The sequence below is a fragment of the Callorhinus ursinus genome, unplaced genomic scaffold (assembly GCF_003265705.2).
Source record: "Callorhinus ursinus isolate GAN/ISIS: 27379988/994484 unplaced genomic scaffold, GSC_fseal_2.0 scaffold4, whole genome shotgun sequence".
Taxonomy (NCBI): domain Eukaryota; kingdom Metazoa; phylum Chordata; class Mammalia; order Carnivora; family Otariidae; genus Callorhinus; species Callorhinus ursinus.
The window spans coordinates 5,409,579-5,434,167 of record NW_027397066.1 but is presented as its reverse complement, the minus strand read 5'-3'; the positions used below and the strand labels follow the sequence as shown (position 1 = coordinate 5,434,167).

Sequence of the window (24,589 nt, the reverse complement as noted above, 5' to 3'; positions counted from 1 at the left end):
ATGAGGGTCCCAAATGCTATATGAACCAGAGGACACGGGCATCCTCCAGATGCTGTTAATCTGATGTTCCCAGTCATACAAATGCCCTCGGCAAGCAGTTGCCCCAAGCGTGATTGGATGTTCGTCAGCAGAAAGTACCTTCTCTATGTTAAATAAAAAATCAATTGAGTAAATTTGAAGATCTAATTGGCTTCATTAAAGGATCCACCATCTCGCAGCACCCCATCTCGCACGTTGCGAGGTGCTCCGTGCGAGGTGCTCCAAGGAGTCCTACGAAATGGAAGGTTTTTATAGGAGGATGGGGCAAGATGCTATTAGCAAAAGGAAAAGATTCTTTTAGGCGAAGAGCTTTCTAGGGGGCAGGGCAAGGTGCCTTATCGTCAGATTATCCGTCTTTCTTCACGGGGTGGAGAGGACCCAGGGGCAGACTCCCAGGCCAGGACTGAAAAATTCCCAAATCACCGGGTAAGATGACATTTCTGGGAGAGGTTAGACCTGCAATTAGATATGTATTAAGCCCTGGTTTGGGAACTCATTCTAAGGGACAGCACTTTGGGGCCTGTGGATTTTGTGTTGTTGTTTTTTGTTTTTTTTTTTTTAAACATCTGTCATTCCTCACGGGTCAGAACAGTTAAAGATGATGACTTGGCAAAAAGCCCCAAGGATAGAGTGGTTCTTGCTGCTTCCAAAATAAATCGTTTCATTTTCAATACGACCGAGTTTTCTACTCAGAGATCCAAATGGCGTTCAAGGGAGGAAAGGGAAGCACACAGTGGGATCGGGGACTTTGATGTAGTCATGGAGTGACTGAATGAAAGGGTGCCTGTTCTGTGCTCGTGTTAACCTTTCTCACAAATGTCTGGGTCTGGCTTCACCTTTGACAGGTTTATGCAAACAATTAATTCTCTGTTTTTCATACATACGGGAAACAATCCCGTTTGGTAAAAAAAAAACCATACCGAGACGCGTACCTGCTTATCTCTGGGGTGTGTAAATGGCTGTCCCTCCCCCCCAGAATTCCTCCATCGTGTTGGTGAGAGCATCCCTGATGAGTGGTCATCCACGTCTTTGTTCCTTGGTTCCCTCAAAATCCAGGGAGCTTCTTACCTCCCAAAGATGAAAGCCATAAGGGGAATTTTCTGGTGTGTGTGTTCTAGGATGTTAGAGTTGGAAACAGAACGGGTGAGATCAGGACAGTCTGCTGGCTGGGGACCCAGGAACACTCTAGTCCCAGTCCGGAAAACAGCCATCTCTTCTCAAATGCTCTGTAGGGAGAGCCGAGGAATCGAGTGTCATCAATGGGCTTAAAATCTCAACATAGAGACTCCCATGAGCCTGAGTGGATCTTATAGTCTGGACCAGGGACATAAGTAGGATCTCTGAGCCCAAAGTAGAATCTTAGTCCTCACTCCGCACACCTGCTAAGTGAAAGAAAGAGACCCAAGATTGTGCCGCCTGGAGAGTTCCCTGTTAGAGTACAGATCCCTTGGTCTCCCGGGACTGCGACCACACCCTCTGATTAGGGAGGAGAGGATTCCCCACCCACAGACCCAGAGAAAGGCCTTAGAGACCTCAGCACACCGCTTGCCCACCTGCCAGGCTCCAGATGACATCCCGACAGGTGATCACCCACCTGTTCACTGGTTCCCCTCAGCATCCAGGGAGCTCCTTACCTCCAGAAAGGACCTGTTTCCTTTTCTGACAGCTTTAAGGGCTAGAAAGTGTTTCCTCTCTCTCAACCGAAAGCTGCCTCCTCGTTACAGACAAAGGGGATCTTAGAGGAATTCACAGGGTCAAACCCTAGCTCTAACGGGTACCTTGTCAGTAATCTTAACCAAAGCTGGTAAACAGATCGAGTGCTCACAATCCTCATTTGTTAACTGGGAAAAAAAATTAATAATAATATCTACCCAACAGGGTTGCTTTGAGAATTAAGTCATTGCGATGGTGCTGATTAGTCAGCACGTGCCTGATGAATGTTAGCGAGCTTCCGCTCCTGGCTGTGATTCCTGCCCTGCGGGGCCTGCCAGCAGGCCGACATCCTCTCTGACTTAGCACCTTTCCACGCTGGAGCGGGCACTGGGAGTGGAGGCTGGGTCACGCCTGGTGGATGAGCACCACGGGGGGAAGGCCCAGGGGCCCCGTGAGCAGAGGTCTGTGCTGTCGCTCGGGGCTCCTCGGGGCTCTGATTCTGGCTCAGTCACTGACCTCCTCTGAGCCCCGGCTTCCTCTGTCATGAAATGGGGATTATGAGGCCGACCCACAGGCCACAGTGGGGATGGCGTGAGAAGATGCGGCAGAGCACACACCGCGTCCCGGATGCGTGTTAGCTACACTCCCGGCAATGACTCTGAGGTAGGATGATGCACATAAAGTGCTGATCACTTGCTCACAGGAACATGGAGAATACCTGAGGGAAGAGACATCTAAGCTGGGTCACAGAGGAGCTGCTGGAGGGAACAGTGTGGGTACAGATGGGGAAGAGCCACTGTGACGGACATAGCAAACATGGTTGACTGACCAGCATTCAGAGGACAGTCGGGGGACAGTCTGTAGAAGCCCCTGAGGTCAGCTGGAGACACTCGGGGTTACCCGGTAGGCAGTGTGGTGCTGTCGGTGGACGTGGTGGCACGGTAGTTGAGCGAAGGTCCTTTGCGATCCCCTTTTCTGGGCTCACATCCTGGCTTTGCTACATGGTCTCTGAATGATCTGGGGTGAGCTCATTCCTCATCTACCAAGTGGGGGGATGGGATTTCAAGCCCAAAGCAGAGGGCTCCTCGACTTTAGCACTGTGGACACGTGGAGCTGGGGAATGCTTTGTGCTGGAGGCGGTCCTGTGCAGTGCAGGATGCTAGCAGCATCCCTGGCCTCTCCCTACCAGATGCTGGCAGAAATCTCCCCCACTGCGTTATGGTAACCAAAAATGTCTCCCAACGTCATCCAATATCCCCTGGGGAACAGATTGTCTCCGCTTGCGGACCACTGCCATAGAGTAACCAAGAGGACTAAATGAGATCCTGAGTGCCAGGCTCATGGCACATTGCATTGCACAGAGTGGGCTCTTGATGTAGACAAAGGGTGGGGCCTCCAAACCCCCGCTATGGTGCCTTGAGGCCCTCTCTGCTTCTTCCCAGCCACTTCCCTGACCTTGCCTTGGTCCCCAGTCAACTCATCTCCTTGCAGTCTTCTAGACAGAGAAGGTCTAGGGTGCACAGAGGTGATGAATAAAGAGGGTGTGTGGAGCTCCCCTAGAGGCTGCAGTGCAGAACGAAGAACTGGGTCTACACCCTCTGGATGGGCTCAACCGCAGAGCAGAACAGGGAGTGTAATGGTAATGGTGTACAAAGCTGATGGAAGGAGAGAGGCAGTCCTCGAGCTGAACACTGACTTCTGGTCCCTTGGTAAAGAGGCAGAGCAGTGTGCCAGGAGTCAGGACCTGGGAGGAAATGGACTCTATGACCTCACTTTCTGGGTTTTCTGTCTCCATTAAGGTAGGGGAAAGCGCGTGTGGGTTGTTCTAAGGTTTTCAGGCTATGTTTCCTGGATCTCTAGGACCCAGCAGAGGTGGTTCAACAGTTCTGGGGGGTGGGGAATGCTTCTTCTGGCTTTGGAGATTTCATAACCTGAGAAAGTGTTCCTTACTTTCATCTGTTCCATGTTTGGGATTTGGAGTAAAAAGGTTTTGGGGAAAAAAAAAAAAACATTGGATTAGATGGTCCCCAAAGCCCAACTCAGCTCTAACAGCTCAAATAACAAGTCTGTAGCAATTCTTGTCCCCTCTCTTCGATTTCTTGGTAAATTGGCCTTTTTTGTAAACTGAGTGTCCTGGAATAGAGACCCACCTGCACTCCATAATGAGTATATCCGGCGCCCTGCTGCTAAAATCACTTTCCCCAGCAGTACATGTAATTACTTTACCTTAGAAATGCCACTTTCTTTTCTGAGTCAACACATCCTAAGGCCAATGCATGAGAACCAAGCTTCCGTAGAATTCTTTCCCCGAGCAGGTGAAATAGTGACCTCAGGATTTGCCAATATTCTCGTAGAAGGAGCTGGGCTTCTCTGCAACCACCCACATGGACGAAGGCTGAGCCCAGAGCTGCAAGCTGCAGAGCATGTCCCATGGTGTTCCCAGCTTGTCTGCGAATGTATTTAACCACTGTGTTGGCCTCGTGGCTTCTCAGGGTTACCACAGTGATCACCATTGTTACTCTTACTGGTCTGGTTCCCTCCAGAAGCGGAGAGGGCAGAGCTAGAGAGTGGCGGGTTTGGAGAGGGGATGGAAAAGCAGATTGATGGATGCCTTGAGGCAACCAAGAAGGAACGACAGAATGCGGTGTGAATGATGAGGAAAACCTTCCTATTTGTTGCTGGCTGGTTCTCCAGGCAGGTGCTCCGCCAGGCAGGCTCTAGTACCGGAGAAACCTCAGGGAAGGAGAACCTGCCTCTCTGTGGGATGGGAGCAGGGCCGCTGTTTGTCTTCCGACTTCTAAAATGAGGAGGAGAGACTGCTCCATCTCCCAAGCTCCCCCCACCTCCACGTACCGCTGGGACAGGATGGGAGGAATGGTTTCTCCAGAGGCAAAAAGATGGGAAGAAGCGGTCTGCAACAGTCCAGAAACCGACGTCTCCGCTCTCCATGTTCACTCCTGTTATTTCTAATCATGGTAGCTGCTACTGGTCAAGTAAGGCAGGTCCTGCGAAGGCAGAGGAAGGCAACAGCCTCAGGAAGAAATTCGAAAGTGTTCTTTACTGGAGCCCTACTCCACTTCCCATGACATTGGAAGAAAATGTTTGAAGACATATGTAAAAAATGTTAGCATGTCTAGTTAGCTGGCCTTTCTAGGGAGCCCACAGGTTTTGGCTTTGCTCTGCAGAATATAGGACAAAAGGGGGAGTTCCCAATTCGATTGACAGATGAAAGAGGAGGAAAAGTCAGGAAAAGGTCCCCTTCTGGGTAGGCACATCAGAAGGCACAGCCACACTCCCACGGGCAGACGTCTTCCCCCCAGGGGAGCCCCATTTGATGAAGATAAAGATGCTCCTCCGTTCCAGGGATTCATCACCCATCCAGGGCTCAGGATGCCCTCACCTCCTTGGGCTGGGACCTCCTATTGGCAGCAACCCTGTAGGAATCCAAATTCCACGGGGTTGGAGCCCGTGCCTTAAGAGCCACGTGAGCCCCGTACAGGCTCCAACCCCCTGCAGGTGTCCAATCAGTGTTTGTGGATGGATGGACTCATCAAGCTTGTCATCGTGCTCTGCTGGATGGCGGAGGCTGCTGGAGAGCCTGAGAACACAGAAATGAGTACAATACAAGCCCACCCTCGAGGATGCCCCAGCAGGAATCTCGTAGCCGACAATCAGGTTCACGAGGACAACTATGAACTCACTGCTCTCGGTTTCTCTAGTTGGTGGGCCACACGTGCTCCCGAAGTGACTGCCTGTTCCAGCCCTGAGCCACTTGACCGTGATGCAAACCTCAAAGCATCTTGGCCCATGGAGCTGGGTGGAGGGTGAAGAGCGGGAGAGAACCTGGGTGGGAGAGCAGGGGCAGAGTTCAGACAGTGTGCAAGCTCTGTACCCAGGGTCCCATCCCAAGTTTTGAGAGGTTCTCGGAAGCAAGAAACTGCCCAGGCAATGTTGGAAAAATGCCTCAGGAGGTTTAATGCTCTGCCAAGCTGGCCAGTTGGAGAACAGAGTTATACATCCTCACTGGGGGAGAGGGGAGAGGGTGGTAGATAGAAGCCCGGCATCCCCCCCATCCATCCACCCTACCGGACCCAGACCTTGGTGATTCCGGCCCTGTGCACCCCCAGCTGGCTCAGCCAGTCCTGGGAAATGTGGTGTGAGGTCCACCAGCAGGTAGGGGCCTTGACTGGAGGTGATGCTGGGTGTCCAGTGGATGGTGAGAGCCACCCCACCCCCAGGCCTGGAGCAGGGAATCAGGAGTTAGGCTATTGGGTGTGGATCCTGCCTCTGCCACTTACCGAGTGTGTGACCTTGCCAAGTTCGTTTAAGCTCCAGCACCCACCTGCTGGGGTCTGGCCCGACCCTGCAGGCCTGGTCCCTGTTGACACATGGGCCAACTGCTCTGTGGTGGAAGAGGAACGCCCACTGTTATGTGAAGGGAAAGAATAAGCCACCCCCTCGTGTATACACCATTTTAACCGCATGTGCGGTGTCTCCCGGTTGGCTTCTCTCTGACTCCCTGTCTGGTCCTTTGGTTGCAGAGACCGTATGATATCCACTCGGCCACACCCATTGATGAGATCCTCAACATGTTCAAGGTGGAGCGCATCCACTACTCCTCCACGTGGTGCAAAGGCATGGTGGCACTGCTGAAGAAGGTAAGGGGACAGCCACCAGCCGGCAGGCCTGGGGGCCGAAGTCAGTGCAGAAAGAGGCATCCCAGCACATTCAGGCATTGACAGAAGGAACGGAATGCCAGTGGTGGGCTGGATAAAGTAGGCAGAGGGCTCACACCACATCGTAAGCACACTCACAGTCTCGCGTCCAGGATCACGGAGCCACTGGGTGCTAGAGTCCACGTGGAGATACATCTGCGGCAACAGAGCCCCAGGATCTTTTCACTCCACTACAAGCTCCTAATAAATAGAAATACTTAACGCATATGGCTCTTTAAAATTGTTGCCACAGATGGTCTTTTAAGTCGCTGAGCTTTAAGAAATGGGGCATCTCCTGACTTTTTCCAGGAGCTAGAGTTGACCAGAACAAAGCACTGGCTCCCCAAGGGTGTCCCCTGGGCCAGCAGCGGCAGGAGAAGCAGCAACAGCGGGGAGCTTGTTGGAAATGCAGATTCCCAGGTTCCACCCAGACCTTCTGACTCAGAAACTCTGGGGGTGGGGGGCCCTGTGGTTTGTATTCCCATCAGTTTCCCGGGTGGTTCTGAAGCCCGCTCAAGTTTGGCACAGTAAGGCTGTGGTGCCCTCCTTTGGAGGCTGGCATTAAGCCTTCCTGCCTCAGAATCCCCCGAGACGCTCAGGGCGGATAGAGTCCGGCACGTGGCTGGGACCCAGTCATTTGTAGAAGGACGACAGTAACGGCGGCCAGCAGTGCTTGAGGGATTGTCGTGTTCTGGGCCGTGCGCTGGCTCTTCGCAGTCCTCACAGCCCTGGGAGCCCATATTAGAGGTGAGAACACAGAGGTTCAGGAGGGCACAGTTCTGTCCGCGCCACGGGGCCGTCCGAGGGCGGAGGCGAGGTTTGAATCCAGGCTGTCCCCGCTCCAGACACCAGCTGTTCTTCCCTACATCACTGTCCATGACTAAGTTGCTCTAGAGGAAATTCAGTACTTGCTTCTTAGAAGTCAGGGGTCCTTAGAACCCACTGCTGACTAGAATCACCTGGATGCCCTGTGCCCGTGCCACTGCCTGCACCCCTCCCCTCCCCCTGCACCCAGGAGCACTGCTTGTCCTGAACAGGGAACTCCCATGGAGCACAGGAGTGGAGTCTCTGTTTAAATCTGCACCTGCTGTTTTGGGGCAGCCCCTAGGAGAAGGCTGCCATGACCAGCAGATAGGACTTTGCCAGGTGTCCTCACGTGGTGGGACCGCAGCCTGCTCGCTGGGCACAGCTGGGAGATTTCTGCAGTGTCGGGGGACAGGCGGGGAGCAAACTGGCCAGGGGGCTCTGACTTCTAGCTCCCACCTGTTGGCAGCTGGGTACCACACCCCCCCTTAGCCCTGGCCAGGCCCTTACCAAACACCTTGGGTCCCATCCTAATCATGCGCTGGAAATGGAAGAGTTGCCTTTGCTCTTCCTGCTCTAGAGGAGGAAACAGGGGCACAGCCTTCAGCAGCCTGTCCGAGAGCCTCGCAGCTGGGGTGGGGGTGGGAGTGGGGGGTTGGCAGGCCTGGGGCAAGGGCCTCTGTGTGTCACTGTTAGCCCAAGTGTTCTCTGTGCTAGGTAAGCCAGTACGTATTTGAAAAGCTGAAATTGACAGATGAAAGAGGAGGTGCACCCATCTGGGTGCAAGGTAGTACTGTGTGGCTATTTTTTAATATACTGCATGACCCCGTATTAGGAAAAATTCTATTTGAGGTGAAGCTAAAATTTATACCCTTGGCTACAAATGAGGCCACTCTATCAGGCCACAGAGGTCACGACAGAGCTGCCCAGGGATAAATTCTATTACACTTTCTCGCACATCCGTTACCAAGCTGACAGTCTCAAGATGAGGTGGCTAATTCTTTTTATATTTAATTGGAAGCCTCTGCAGACATCAGCGCGAGTGGGATGTCACGGGCGCTAGTCCCCAAGGACAGCGCGGTGGCTGAAAATCCAGGTCCTGCCAAAGAGTCTCTCTCTGGGTGACTGTTTGGAAGCAGCCTGCCCTCTGGGTTCCTCTCTGGCGACAAAGGGCTGAGTGTAGGTGACGCTTCCGACAATGGCAACCCAGAGCACAGAATTAATAGAACATAAAAAGCAGAGGCATCTTCATTTTTGCTAGATTTCTACCTTCGGGGTCCCCGTTAACCTCGCGGGGCACATAACTCAGGCAAGCACGTTTGCCCTCTGCCCACAGCTCCTGACCAAGGACCCTGAGAGCCGCCTGTCCAGCCTCGGTGACGTTCAGAGCGCACCCTACTTGGCCGACATGAACTGGGATGCTGTGTTCGAGAAGGCGCTGACGCCCGGCTTTGTGCCTAATGTGAGTGGGGGTATGGTCCACTGGCATGCCATCCCTCTGCAGGGTCCCCTGCCCTGCTCTGGAGGAACACCCCGAAGCTGGCTGGGGAGGCCTCTGCTGGCCATGGCCACAGGAGCTCCAAAGGGTTCACATTACGCAGAGATTGACTGTGGATTTGGACCTCTTTTCCAAGATTCCACCTGGGAAGCTTCTCTCCTTGTAGAAGGTCTTTGTGGGCACAGAGCCTCCTTTCTTTTATTGAATCACACCCACTGTGTGCGCAGGTCCAGGCACTGGCGAGGGGAGAACCACACCCACCTATGTGCATCCACCCACCCATCCATCCACCCACCCACCGATCCAGCTGGCCTGTGTTCACTGAGTACCTGCATATGCAGGCACTGCATGTGACTCGAGGGGAACCCCTATAAAGAAAACAGTCTTGGTGCCCATTGTCAAGGAGCTTGCAGATGAGAGCAGGCCTCCTTTTACTGTGCTACAGTTAGTTGGCCTTGGGACCAGATGATTCTTGGGTGGGGGCCTTTCCTGTCCATCGGAGACTAGTGGCATCCCTGAACTCTACCCGCAAAGTGCTGGTAGTCCTCCCCAGTTGTGACAACCAAAACCAGCTCCCGACATTGCCAAGCACCCTTGGCGACAGCTGCCCCCTGTTGACAACCAGTGCACTAGGAATTTTGTACCAATAATAAGCCAATCAACATACAAAGGCACCTAGAGTGACTTAGGGCTGGGTCCTGGAGGGAGACTGCAGGCTGTCCCACCCTGGGGGCACAGGCCGTAGAGACTTGGGTTCACTACCACCTCTGTGACCTCAGGTGTACACCAGAAGGGGTTCTTCACCTGTGCTGGGGAGATGAGAGAGATCACACACCCCCCAACCAAACTTGGGAACAGTAAATGCCAAGAGGTCTCCCAAGACTCGGAGCAGGACCTGGTACTCCGTGAGCCCTCAGTACATACCACCCTGGTAATGGCTGTTTTAATTAATAAACCTGCTGGAGTTCTGGACTCGCTTCCCTTGGTTGGCTTCCCTCAGAATGCACACTCTGGATATGCCAGAGAAATACGCTAGCCTCCTTGGTGGTCCTCTTCTGCCCGTAGGCCAGGTTGACGAAACCCAGGGATCTTGATGCAGTCCTTTGTATGGAGCACAAATTGCCTAAAGCAGTCTCCCTGTTGCCAGGGCTGAGCCTTCCCTGAGGCTGTGTGCCAGATGCCTGGTGACCCTTGGAGCCAACGTGGGTTGTGTCCATCAGCCTTTTGTAGACTGCACCTCCTGTTCTTCCCCAAGCCCACCCAAACACACTCATGCACACTCACAAGCACATGCACACTCTCACTCATGCACACTTCCACACAAACACGTGCAGAGGACCCCTGCTTCAGCCACACTGGATGCCTGCAGTTGTGCTCTCTGGCCACACTGTTTCTTAGCCATGTACCTGTGCACATGCTACTTCCTCCTCTGGGGATGCCCTTCCTCTCCTTGTTCCCTGGCATCTCCTGTCCCTCCTTCAAGACCGCTTCAAACCCAGTGACTGGCCCATTTGAGGGTCTTGGTACCTGCCTTCTGGAAGGGAGGCAAACTTAAGCATTGCCTCCGATGGGACACGCCCCAGGCCAGCCCCCCACCTCCTTACCTAGAGTGAATTGCAGCCTCTCTGATCCTCCACCGGACAGGTGCGTAGATGTACATGAGCAGTTAATATCATTCTGTTACAGTGCGTCTGCCATCCCCTGAGAGCTTCGGAGGCCAGAGCCCATGTAGCCTGGGCTGGCCTCTGCCTGAGAGAGACCCCAGAGCAATGGGTGGTGCTAGAAGGCACTAGAAGTTCTTGATGTGTGATTGTCACACAGATATAAATGGATGAATGATAATGGCCCAACAGGATTGAGTGTTGTGCGTGCCAGGCATTGTTCTAAAATTCCACGTGCGTTATCTCATATAAGTTCCACGACAGGGAAGTGCTTCTCATAGGTAGTATTCTCAGGTTAAGTAACTTGCCCACGATTACTCAAGTGAGAAATTGACCTCAGGGAGTCTATATCCAGAGCCTGCATTGAAAGGAATGAATGAGTGAGTGAATGAATGAGTGAATGAATGAATGGCAGATAAATCAGGCCAGGAAAGACTTGGACCAGATTTTTGGAAGAGGTCCCTGTGCACCTCCAGACTGTGGATGGCATAACCACCAAGCTGTATTGCCTGAGGGGACTGGCGTCCCTAGCTGGGTCCCAGGATGGACAACGGCCACCTGGCACCTTGGGTGCACAGTCCAGAAGTCAGGGGGACAAAATTCCTCCTGACCAAAGTGGGTGGAGCCTAGCCTGTCTCCAGCTGAGGGGTAAGAGGGAGCTGGCATGGGGAACTGGGAGGATTATGGCCAGAAATGGCATTTTAAAACTAAATTATTAAAAAGGATAGTTATAGAAAAAATAGTCATAACATGAGAACGTGTGTGTGTGTGATAAAATAAGTGATTGATTCAGACTGGGAAACTGAACTGAGCCTGGCAAAAGGAACCTTCACAGGAAGGAGACCGAGGAGTCATGTGGATGTGAATGGGGTTGGGGGATACGAGTATAAATGAACGAGGTCTGCAGGGAGAATGTGCTTCTCCTCACCAGGAAAAAAAGATGTAACTGTGTACCCCACTGTAATCGTTAATCATTATGTTGAATGAATGATGGATGGAATGAATGAATGAATGAATGTCCAAGGATGGGGGGAACCAAGACACTCGAGTCTGCTTTTCTGCTTGCTTTCAGAAGGGGAGATTGAACTGTGATCCCACATTTGAACTTGAAGAAATGATCCTCGAATCCAAGCCTCTTCACAAAAAGAAGAAGAGGTTGGCGAAGAACAGGTCCAAAGACGGCACGAAGGACAGCTGTCCTCTGGTGAGCGGGCTCTCAGGAGCGGACCCCGGGAGGGGAGGAATCCTAGACTCCAGGGAACGGAAAGGAGCGAGACTGCTTTTTAGGCCTGTCACTCGGCCTCTCCACACACCTGCATCTGCAGTCAGTAAAATGGCTCCATCGATGGAGTGGTTTTTACAGCGAGACCGAGGGAACCGCCGCGGGTGCACGTGTCCGTACGCGCCGCTCACGTGGCCGCGAGTCCTAGTGCAGGGGCCTCGTGCATCTCTGGGCAGGAGTGGAGGAACGCGTGCCATGCGGGGGGACACCGCGCCGTGCCGGGCAGTCCTGGGCGCGCTCTGGAAAGACTGTGCTGTGGAGGCACCCTGGGGGTGGGGGGGCCGCCCTTCGTGGGCCCCGGGCACAACGTGGTGACTTAAAGCCACCAAAACGTGTGCTCTCACAATTCTGGAGGCCGCAGTTCAAAATCAAGGTATGGACAGAGCTACGCTCTCCCCGAAGGCTGCGCGGGGGCGGGGGGGTCCTTCAGTGCCTCTCCCACTTCCAGTGGCTCGAGCGGTCCTTGACCCCTGCGCTTCAGCTGCTTCCACCGGTACCTGCCTCCTTCGCCGCGTGGTGCCCTCCTGTCCGTGTCTCTGGGCCTTCACAGGGCCTTCTTCTAAGGACACCAGATGTCGGTTGAGGGCCCGTCCTGCTCTAGTAGGACCTCAAAGACCCGGTTTCCAAATAAGGTCACATTCACCATTACCAGGGCTTAGGACTTCAACACGTCTTTTTATTTTTATTGTTCTGTAAGATTTTATTTATTTATTTTAGAGAGATCGAGAGAGAGCTAGTGAGGTGGAGTAGCGGGGGAGGGAGGAGGAGAAAGAATCTGAAGCAGACTCCTTGCTCACCACGGAGCCGGACTCAGGGCTCGATCCCACAGCCTGTGGGATCATGACCTGAGCCCAAACCAAGAGCCAAACACTTAACGGACTGAGCCAACGAGGCGCCCCTTGACACATCTTTCTAAGGGGCATGATTCAACCCACAGCTGCCTATTCCCCCATAAAAAAGATTTAAAATTATATTTGACAGCCATATGGGTATGAAGATGAAGATAGCTTTCAATGCTAAAAGTTCTTTTTCTCCCCTCCTTATTTTAAAAGAAATCAAAACATCTTTGTAGCCCCTAAAAGTACTGTGGGCCCTAGGCCCTAGGCCCGCTGAGCCTAATGCAGAAGCTGGTCTGGAGACACCTACGTGCGTGTTAACAAGGGCGCAAGGCGGGGTGGTGTTCCGCACAGGTGTGCAGTATCCATCCGGCATTCACCCAGTCTCTAAGACCTGGGTTACAGAGCACTTGTTCTTGGCATCTGTTCTTGAAGAGGGTGAGAACCTTTGCAGGGTGGTCTTGAAATTCTCCCCCCGCCATCCCACTTCTTAATAGGCCTAATGAACACTCCAGCAATCGGGAAACCAACTTCATGATTTTCAACCCATATTCCATTCCAACATGACTTTTAAGTTGGATTTAATGGCTTAAAATTGAGGCAAACATCTTCATCTGCCAGGCTCCCCCTATAGCCGCCCGTACCGTCAGGGCTGCTCAGCCACATAGCTCATCCCCGGCCCCAGGCATCAGCAGTCCCATTTAGATCCAGCTTTGTTCATGGTCACTCCTCTGTCCTGGCTCCCTGGAGGGTGCTCCGTCATTTACGCTCCCCTCTGCTCTTTGGCAGAATGGACACCTCCAGCAGTGCTTGGAGACCGTGCGGAAGGAATTCATCATATTCAACAGAGAGAAGTAAGTCCCCCACCAGCATCTGCTGGACAGAGGCCCTCCCAGATGGCAGCAGCTCTCCCCAGGAGAATGGTGGTCCCTGGCCCCCCGTGAAGCCAGCCGTGGTGCGGGAAGGGAAGCAGCAGGTGACCCCGTGTTCTAATCCTGCCTCTGCCATGCAAGCCAGGCACCACCTTCATTCCCTGGACCTCAGGGTCTTCATGCAAAGTGGGGTAGCCATGGCAGGACCGGGGTTGCCGGTGCAGCGGGGCTGACTCAGGGATGGCTCGATGCCACAGCTCTGGATGGAAACCGCCCAAGGTCTGCCCCTGCCAGACTGACCTGCCCCTACCAGAGTGACCATACAGGACGGGACGGCTCACTTCACTAAGCCTCATTTTCAGCATAGACAGGATGGAAATCCCTCCCTTGCTGTATGGTTGTTGCAAGATTAAATGAGGCTGTGGATACCATGCCTGACAAGGTCAGAGTCCTCATGCGACTCCAAAGCCGCAAGGATATGGAGACAGGAACGCCAGGGATGGCCCGGAGCCCCCAGAAGCTGGGAGAGAGGCCTGGACCAGATTCTCCCTCAGCCTCCAGAAGGAACCAACCCGGGCTACCAACCTTGAGTTCAGACTTCTGGCCTCCAGAACCAAGAGACAATAAATCTCTGTTGTTGTAAGCCTCCCAGATGGTGGTGATGTGTTACAGCCGCCTTACGAAATCGATACCGTACCCTCTGAGTCAGAAGCTGGCTGGTGAGCGAACAGGCCTGGTGATCTGCATTTTAACATGATCTTGGTGTCATTTGGACGCCTCATAGTTTGAGAACTTCTGCTGAGAGAGACCGAGTGTGCTCAGACGGAGCCTCCTCTGGCAGGTTCTGAGCTGGTCACAAGAATCCCTATCTAAAACCGCAAACCTTCCAGCCCTCTGTCTCCCTTGCTCTGGGGTAGGGAGCTGCAGCTCTGAGCCCTCCCGGGCTTAACTAAGTGTGCTCCCGAGGGCCTCACCCCTGCATGGCTACCTGGCCCCTGCACAGAGCCGGTGTGCTTCCTCAGGGAGAACAAGCCCTGGGGCAGAGAAAACGTTCCCCTCCCCCGCATTCAATGAGAAAGCCATCCTTAGTATGCAGTGCCCGGGGGATGCAGGCAGGCATCAGCCACGCCAGCTCCTCTAGGAGATTCTCATTCAGTCCTTTAACAGGAAGCCGTAATCTTGGACTGGACCCTGAGACATGGAAGCAGATCGAGCAGGACCGGTGCCCTCAGGATGCTCGCAGGTGGCAGGGGAGATGCTGGGATGCAGACGTGGAGGGGTCACTGTGGGGACGCGGAAGACATGCCCTGGGTCCAACCTCTCTGGACCTCAGGTTCTAAACAGAGAGCAAAATTTAAATGAGCACTGCCTAATTTTCTAGAAACACAGCTTATTACTGGTTTCTGGTCTCAACTGACAGAAGGCCACCAGGCCAGGTGGCCAGGGTGGTCCAGGGACTTGAAGGCCTTGGCATCTGAGGCTTCCATTAGCTTGAGGAACACACTGTGGGTCGTGTCCTTCTATTTTGGGCCAAAGAGATGAGTGCAGTTTTCCCAAAAGGTCTTTTCAATAGCATATGACAGAGTTTTCCAGAATCGGGAGCCCCTGGTGAGAGAGGAGTTTCAGGAGCTGGATTTTCTATCTGTGCTATCTCTTAAAGAAAATGACAGACTTAAAGCCACATTAAAGTGACGTTTGGAGGCCCTGAAAATGTTATATTTAAAAAATCGAATTCTGCCATTTGTTATACTAAATAATACTATTAATAATAATAAGCGACTTCGGAATATGGCTTTATGGTTTCTTTAATCCGGATTTCTTAGCCTCGGTCCTATCGACATTGGATGACGACTGACATCAATGTTTCGATGCGGGGACTGTCCTGTGCATTGTACGATGTCTACCAGCGTCTGTGGCCTCCGCCCATAGATACCGGTAGCCCCTCTGTCGTTGTGACGACCAAAACTGACCCCAGACGTTGCCCAAGGCTCCCCAGCAGGCAGGTCGCCCTGGTGAGGAGTCACTGCTTTGATCCTTACTTGCCACACTTTCTGAGGTGCGTATTATTAGGATTCCCCACGTCTGCAGCTCTGAACTGAAATCTGAAGGACTTGAAATCTAATCTCCCATCCCCTAGGTCCTGGGCTCTTTCTACTGCATGTGCTTTCTTCCAGCTGTTCGGCAGATGTTTATTCAGGGTCAGATACAAGGGGACACAGCTGGGAGCAAGCCCCCCCTGTTCTCACGTGGCTCACACTCTGATAGAATGAGCTTCAGGACCTGAAGGGAGGGGGTACTTCCGTACATGGTGTCTTTGGGGTGTCTCTCCAGTGCATCCAGGTGGCGCACTGGCTTGCATGGAGCAGATGACCACAAGGGCACACTTTTATTGGGCACCCAGTCTATGCCATGCAGTCTGTCCATCCATCCTATGAGCCCCACCCCGTTATAGGTGAAGAAGGGCAGGTTGAGGGCACATGGCTAAGAGGGGGCAGGGCTGGGGTTCCATGGAGGTAATCAGGCTCCAGAGCCCTGGAGCTCCTTGCCCCGCATATTTAATGTTGAACAAGGAATTCCCACCAGCTGCGTAGATATCACCTGTCGGTGAACCCGGACGTTACAGGCACAAGATCGTACTCGTTCACATGACGGCAGTCTGCCCTCCTTACCCATCCCGGGACAGTACGACAGCAGCAAGCTACCGCCAGGCTCAGATGGGGACCAGGGTGGGATGCCTGGACCAAGGCCACAGAGAGATGAACAATCAAAATGTGTTGTGACCTCATCCGCCCAGGTGGCCTCCCCGGAGGACCCCAGCAGTGAGATAAGGACCCTCTGTTGTGGCCCGGAGTCACTGGGGGATGGAGGCCAAGAAGCGTGAAGTTATGATTCCTTTCAGGCTTAGGAACTGGATGAACAGAGCAGGCCCTGGTCCTACCGCCCTCAGTGCCATGAGCACGGGGGCAGGGATGGTCCCAGCCTCTCTGCACCTAGGGCTCCGCATCAAGGGCTGGCCTGGGTATCAGCGATCCTTGACTTTACAAGGTCCGTGCCATTGGCAGAGTACTTTGATATCCCTCTCATGTCTTTGGCAGCCCATGGGGGAAGGCAGGAAGGTGTTCTGCCTGCAACTTGCAGATTAATCTGTAAAGGGGAGACCTTCTCCACTGGCACGTCCCCTAGCCCCATTGCTAGGGAGAGGCGAACTTCAAGGACCCCGCCTTCTGAAATCAAGGCCAGCGCATTGAGGTTCTCTCCAGTCTTTGAGATTTGCTCGTGGGGTCCAAACGTCATTTCTAGGTGAGGATGGACAGGAAAGAGGGCCAACAAACAGCTGAGAACACCTCTGTTCTAAACTGTGGGGTGGGGGGAGCCCCTGCTCCCATCTGCTCCTTCCGTTCTCATCACGATTCTATTTGTAGCACATTTCCCCCCCATTTCACAGTTAGGGAAGCTGATAAAAGCCTAACTCTGACTATAGTGGCCTCTCTGAATCTCAGAAGGTCTGAGGCGGAGGGGAAGGGCCCAAGTGACTGTGTTAGGTGAGGCCAGGCTTTCTGGGATCACTGCTCCACTAAGCAAGATGGCGCCTCTCCAAAGCCCAGGAAAATGGCCAGGGAAAAGCAGTTCAGTGACCTGGAAGAGTGGGAGGAATTTCAGCCACAGATGAAGACAGCCTAGCAGGTGCTTGGATTGCAGAATCCTGATAGTTCCATGAGCACTCGAGATCAGGAAATCACCCGGGAGTCAGGGCCCTCTGCCAGTTCCATCAAGGGAAACTGCAGCCTGGTTGAAAAGGGGCCCCCGATCCTGACATATTCCCCCGAGCCAGTGAAAGACCCGGGAAAATACAGCATGGCGGGTTTCCAATGGGCTGAGGGGTGACGCGCAGTCCCTAACAAATAGCCCTGCGTCCATACGACCCTGTTTGTCTTAGGAGCGCATGCTGTCATTGGTCTGCTCAGACTTCAATTATTTAAACTCCTGTCTTCTTTCTCCTTCAATCAGTTCTCCATAGTAAAACAGAGGTACCTTATTTTATATGGGAATACTCAGAGGCCTTATTAAATCCTTTATGAAATGAGGCTGTGTGTGAATTTGAAAATTATAAATAGGATCTCTAATGGTCTGTCTTGAAGTAAATGTTGTTTTAATCCTGATCTAATGTTCTCTGTTACATCTACAGATCTCATCGCCAGCCAATTAAATGAGATAATACTATCACTATGTGCATATATCACAAACCTGTCACATGCCATGCACTGGGCCAGGTGCATTTGCATCTTCTCTAAAATAAATCAACACCATAACCTTGACTTGTAAATGCTGATGTCTAGAGAAAAGGAGTCATTTGCCTGAGGTCAGCAGTCAGTGTTTTGTAGAGCTGGGATCCCACATAGGTCCGGGGTGGCTTGAGCTCTTTCATATTCTTTCCACTCTACTACTCTGGCTCTCGCCTTTAACTTTTTATAGACGTTGAAACTTTAGTTAAAATATCCAAGTGAAGCAAAGGAAGAGCATCACCCAGAATGTACGTAAAAATTGGAATATAAACAGTAAGATGGTCTGAAATAAGTGCTTAGGGGCAATTGGCAACTTCTCTTAGGATCCTTAACGTTGATTTCCTCCAGTTAATCCAGCTCTGGGCCCGCCCCCAGGCTTCTTATGAAAAAGCCTCAGATTCTCTGCCTGAAATGCCGGCTTTGTGGGTTGTACCGTGTTCCTTAAAAGGATATGATGAGCTACCAGACTGCCCCCCCACCACTGTATTTTAAAAGAGGGTCTTTGCAGAAATAATCAAGTTAGGATGATGTTGAACCGGATGAGGGTGGACCGTAATTCCAACGACTAGGGTCTCAGTAAGGAGAGGGACATTGAAGACGGAGGCAGAGACCGGAACGATGCAGCCACAGTCCAAGGTATGGCCAGGATTACTGGCAACCCCTGGAAGCTGGAGGAGACAACGAAGGGTCTTCCCCCAGAGCCTTGCTGATACCTTGAATTGCAGCCTTCTGGCCTCCGGAACTTCGAGAGAATACGTTTCACCCATTTCATCAGGCAGCCCTGAGAAACACACACACCTTCCAGGGACTGATCAAGGTTCATGGCAGCCATGAACCCTGGATTCCTCCCAAATTTTAACCAAAATTTTAAACATGCCTGTTAGTCTCAGAAAAGTTATTTTACAAGTAGTGCGAAGTAAAAATTATAGTGATTTCGAAAGGATGGACATCTGACACAAAAATAAATTAGTGATATTTTAATAAATTTAATAACCATCCACATATGTCCCATTGCTTCTCATTGTGGCCCGGGGAGGTTACGGAGACAGATACCAGCATAAATGCTGAATTCCCTGAGACAGTCGTAGCTACAAGGGATGGAGAGAAAAGGCTAATGGCTTAGGTGAGACTGGACTCACTGAGGGGCTCCTGTCACAGGGACCCAGACCAGGACGCACTCCTTCCTCCTCCAGGCGATTTTCTGTTTCTCTGCACTTTGAAGTCATTTTCTTTTAGTGTAAACCACTTCTTTCCACACAGTGGAAGACACAGAGCTGAGAGCTCCAGAGTCTCCCAGCTCTACCACCGACCTCAAGAAAGTAGATGAAAGAGGAAGCTGAGGGAATGTCAAAAAGGAGAAGGTTTTCCAGATCTCAAATTCTAGTATCCCAGGGAATGGCTCTGATTGGCCCAACTTGGGTCAGGTCACATTCCCTGGACCAATCCGATCTGACCATCGAGGAGGCCTCTGATTGGTACGGCTTGGGTCAAGTGCCGGCCCTTACCCAATCAATAGCGAGGACCAGGGAGGTGAGGTCTATAAAAAGGCAGCAGCTGCTGTCTGAACCCAGAGCCACAAAAGCAAAATGATGGCAATGCTCTTCACTGGGAAAGTGGAATTGATAGTGTACGGTTAATTGAGTCCAGGAGAGGAAAGAAAAGGGTGCGTGACAGATATTGAAGGCTAGGGCGGATTAATAAAGAGAAAGCAGTCAGTCCCACTTGGCTTTCCATCTGACCTCCTCTTCTGGGCAGGTGAAACATGGATGGGGGCATGGAGGGTAAGGGGACAGACAGGGCTGGCTGCCCAGGCAGAGAGGTGACAGCCCCAAAGTGGACCCCTCAGGCCCCTCAACTCTCAAAGATCCCTGTCTGGAGCCACAGGGCTTCCCCAAGGGAACTCTGCAACCCAGAACTGCCCTGAGGCCATTATTCACCAACAGACCAGTGTCTGGAACTCCACATCCCCTTTCTGAGCCTACACCCAGATCAAATCCCCAAACGCAGTGGCTTACAACAGCAAAGGTTTGTTTCTTATTCACGTTATATGTCTATGGCAGGTCATGAGGGGGATGGGGGTTGCTGCTCCCACGTCACCATGATTCCTCCTCACTCCAAGACCCAGCCTGAAGCAGCATTTCTGGAACATCACAGTGACAGAGGAGACTTTGAGAGGGTCTAGCATCAGCACTGCTCCAGCCTGTTGGTAGCGTTTCTACTCACCCTCCTTGGCCAGAACTGGGCACACGGCCTGCCCAGCCCCAGGAGCCCGGAAGTGAGATCCTGCCTGGTTCAGAGAAAGGGGCAGATCAGACTGGTAAATGCCATTAGTGACTGCCCATCCACAGGGCTGCTGGTGCATGCTTTTCTTGTGCACCCAAATCAGTGAGGACCCAGCAAGTCTCACCTGCAAGCCAGCTCAGACACAGAAGATCAGCCTCACCTCTAACTCTAGAGAGAAATCTGCTCATGCAGGTATGCAGGAAGAGACACGAGGCTGGGAAGGCGGAAAGAGCAAAGTCCTCCTTTTGAGCCTGGGCTTGGGTCGGGAAAGCGGTGTGACCCACCCCCTGTCGCCCTTTTTGATGTCCCTTCTTATCCTCACCAGGGGCATTGTTAATTCTTCTCTGGAAGGTGGACATAGGCGTTCAGTGAGGAGGTGTCAGAGAACACGCTCAATATATCTCAGTCCCCATCACTCCAAGAGCTGAGACTGCCTTCCCTTCCATTCTGCCCCAGCCGGATCCATTTACAAAGTGGGGGAGAGAGGGAGAGGATCCAAGATAACCCGCTACCTTTCACTGTATCACACCCGTGGTGTAGCGGGCTCCCTCCAGAGACTCCCTCAAATACGTTTGCTTTAGGCAACAGCAGATAAAACAGAATTTTAATGCTTCTGGCCAAAGGCTGTTACTGAACTTGTGAGATAAGGTGATCTTCCCAGTAAGTGATGAGGTTTGAAAGTAGAACAGCCAGGTGTACTGAATTTTTCCTTAAGGAAGAGTCTTTCCGGTCTTGTGTTCTTATCAGTCAGAATCCCAGAGGAAATACTCAGAGGAGATGTTAGTTGAAAAGGCCCTCTGTATGCCGCACCACTCACACACAGGCTAGTGCAGGGCACTGGGGCTTCCCGGAAGCCAGGAAGAGAGAGGAAGAGGGAGACCATTGAGGGACAGGGCTGGGGAACAGATGCCCGAACTTGACTCCCCTTGCTCCTCCTGATCTCTGCGGGGCTCCCCATTGACCAAGTGCTTGGGAGCTCCCCCCAAGTCAGATTCCCAGGCACTGAGCCAGGCTGAGTGAACCTAAGGGACAATGGCAAATGGTCCACCCAGGGGACTTCTAAGAACTGAAGAGAGAGACTAATTCCAGAAAACACACCAAAGGCCAAAGGGAAACAGCAGTCGCAAGCAGATTTCTGTTGCATTTCTGAGCTATTCCCCCGTTGCAGAGGGCTGTCTTGAGGGGTGGGCAGCAAGGTTCTGCTAAGACTGGTCTCTGCTAGGGATGCTAGAGAAGGGATTCTTGCAGTGTACATGAAAGTGACTGCTTTCTTCCCTTCCATAGCCACCTCCCAGCCCTAACCCAATAGGCTTTGCTCGGTTTGGCATGTGCCCTTCCAGAAATTTCCTGTATTTCATCTCTGGTTTTCACGAACCACAGAGAAGCAGTATACATAATAGCTAAGAGCACAGACTCTGGAGTCAGACTGCCTGGTTTTGAATACTGATCCTTGCTAGCTTTGTGACCTTGGACCTCACACTAGTACCTTAGTGTCCTCATCTGCAGAATGGGATACAAATACCTACTTCCTAGGGTGATTGTTAGGACAAGAAAGTTAATATATGTTAAGTACTTAACAGCCTCTGCCACATAATCAGCCCTACACAAGTGTTTGCTCATATAATTCGTTATATACAAAATTATCAGACCATATCCATTAAGTGCTGTGTCAAACATCACTTTGCCTTAATTTTTTTAATTCACACACACACACACACACACACACACACACACACACACACACAGTAACAACCTATCCCAACTCCCTCAGCTACAAGAGAAAAAGATCCATGCATGTTAACTCACGTGAATTGTTGCCCACAAGGGCCGTGACTCATCAGTTCTACAAATGACAATCCAATTTTTGTCCAGCTAGGACACCCTGTTGTTTCATTTAATTACACCTGGCCTTCTTTCCCCCTTGGGATGTTGACACAGAGCCTGCCAACCTGGGCAAACATCCTGCCTAATAAAGGGTGGGCACTTATTCCTTTATTGGCCCCGCCCATCCTTCTGACACACGTGGTTTGTGCACTTGCCGCGGGCGGGTTGCTGTGCTGCTGAGAAGACACAGATGTCATGCTGTGGCCCCTTCCAGTGGATGAGAGACACACAACAAGGCAGGAGACCTGGTTCCAGTCTCCAGTTCCATGCCTTGGTCTGCCCTGGTCTGAGGGCCCCTCTGCACACCCCCATAAATGCTAGGGGTGGATTCTCTTGTACTCAGCCTGTTGTTCTATTTCACCTACTTCTGGGTCCTGACCCTCAGCCACCCGTGTGTACCCCATTCCAGCACCCTCTACTCCTCCAGGTCTTCTGCCCCGACCCCCTCCCCACCCAGGATGTGGCCTGTAGAGCCATCTCTGGGGACCTCCTTGTTGGGAGACGTTCATCAGAACTAAGGCAGGTAGTTAAGTTTTACTTACTGATCCTCACCTTCCCCATTTGCAAAAGGGGAGTATCCCCACACTGTGATCATCATCATAAAAATAGCTGCCCTTTGCCTGGGTGGCTCAGTCGGTTAAGCGTCTGCCTTTGGCTCAGATCATGGTCCCAGGGTCTTGGGATCAAGCCCTGGGTCAGGCTCCCTGCTCAGCAGGGAGTCTGCTTCTCCCTTCATCCACTGCTCCCCTACCCCTGCTCATGTGCTCTCTCTCAAATAAATAAATAAGATCTTTTTAAAAATAGCTGCCCTTTATAAAGTACCTGCTAGGGGCGCCTGGGTGGCTCAGTCAGTTAAGCGTCTGCCTTCAGCTCGGGTCATGGTCTCCAGGTCCTGGGATCGAGCCCCACATCGGGCTCCCTGTTCAGTGGGAAGCCTGCTTCTCCCTCTCCCTCTGCCTCTCTCCCTGCTCATGCTTGCTTTCTCTCTCTGTATCTCTGTGTCTCAAATAAATAAATAAAATCTTTAAAAAAAAAAAGTCCCTGCTATGGGACAGACAGGCGGATAGCACACAGTGGTTCATCTTCTCCCATCCCTGTGTTACAGGTGAGGAGAGAGAGGCTTGAAGAAGTTGCGAGTGCCCAGCCTTTTGGCCAGTGATGGTGAAGCTGGGCCTCTGACCTAACTCTGCAGAGACTCCCAACCCTGCAGTCTCCCACTACACCACTTTGCCCCTCCATCCATGTTTCTACACAAGCCAGGAAACATACACAGGGAGAGCCAGTGGAATGCTAGGAATAGGTGTGAAAGCACTTTATGTTGACTACATACACAAAAACCAGGCTCTCACATCAGAGGCCAGGCCTCACCTACAGAAAGTCCGTAGCAGATGGATGTTGGTATTAAGCTGACTCCATCCTGCTTGTGTGAAGTAGCTTGATTTGAAATGACTTTGATTGCTAATCGTTTTATTTTACTCTTCTGAAATACTTTGCCTTTGAAAAATGCCTCCAGCCCGATTTATTACAAATTTTAATGTGTGTCCTACTCTCCTTGGTCGAGGTTCACTATCTCAGAGCGCTTCCTTCTGGCGTCTGATGGTGGAGTTCGGGAGGTTGAGGGAACTCATGTTCGTCACTCGGAATTCTGGCCACAAAGCTGACAATTAATTTGATAAGTCGGCGGAGAAAATTAAGTGTTCCTGCCATTGCGGAGATAACCAGCCAATTTGAGTCAGCAGACTTGAGCTCTGCCTAGTAGGATATGTAAAATCCTTTTTCATTTCTTCCAGAGTTACAAATAACCGAGCTGCGGGCAAGTCATAGAAGTGAGCTCTCAGAGCCTCAATCATAATGGTTTCATATCTCTGTCTTGGTTCACAGATTCCTATCTGAACAACATGAGCCTTTCTAATTCCTTCAGAGCATGGAAAAATCATTCCATGCTCTCTTCCCTCCAGGTCAGGATTGAATGGCACAAGAGTCAGTGGAATAGAGCCTGGGACTTGGAGAATGATAGCCCTGGGTTTGAATCCAGCCTCCCAAAGTCACATAGCTAGTAAGTGGCAGATCCAAGGACAGAAACAGCCTGGCTCTAAGCCCGGGCCCTTGGTGCTATGTCATGCCGCTTCCTTCTAGCAGAGACTGTCACAGTGAATGTTCACTGGTTGCTCTCTGCCCTGCTCCACAGCCCCTTCCACTGTGAGCCACAGACAGTGCTGGTGGAAGGGGAGGGGACTGAATGGGTGGGTGAGTGGGTGGAAAGTAGAAGGACATTGATAAGATGGGAGGGTGGTGGATGGATGGATGGATGGGTGGGTGGGTGTGTGGGTGGGTAGATGGGCAGCTGATGAATAGGTGATAGATGGGTGGTGAGTGGATGAGGAAATGGGGGTAAGTGGGGAGATCAACAGATCAGTGTATAGTGAATAGATGAAGTGGACGGATGGATAGGTGAATAGGTGGACAAGGAGATGGATGAGGAGTAGGTGGGAGCACGGATGGATGTATTGATGGATGTGTGGATAATGAATGGATGAGGTAGATGGATGGCTGTGTATATGAGAGGTGGGTGGGTGGTAAATAGTAAGTGGATGAGGAGTGGATAGATGGAGCTGGGAGTACGACAGATGGGTGGACATATGGAAGTGGATGTATGGGTGAGTGGATGGATGGATGGATAGATGGATGGATGGATGGATGGATGGATGGATGGATGGATGGATAGACGGATGGATGGATGGATGGATGGATGGATGGATGGATGGATGGATGGATGGAT

At 51.9% G+C, this 24,589-nt stretch overlaps 1 protein-coding gene across 4 annotated transcripts in view; it reads left to right on the top strand.

The window, feature by feature from the left end:
- Positions 1-24,589, top strand: part of STK32B (serine/threonine kinase 32B) — a 416,268-nt gene that overhangs the window by 387,099 nt on the left and 4,580 nt on the right. For 3 of the 4 annotated variants that reach the window (XM_025887383.2, XM_025887382.2, XM_073891418.1), the window contains 4 exons: positions 6,234-6,350; positions 8,548-8,673; positions 11,443-11,574; positions 13,278-13,342. In XM_025887383.2, coding sequence (XP_025743168.1) covers positions 6,234-6,350; positions 8,548-8,673; positions 11,443-11,574; positions 13,278-13,342 — 440 coding nt within the window. Of the gene's footprint in view, positions 1-6,233; positions 6,351-8,547; positions 8,674-11,442; positions 11,575-13,277; positions 13,343-13,722; positions 13,989-24,589 lie in introns of those variants that run through there. The other variant, XM_073891419.1, reaches the window with a different exon arrangement.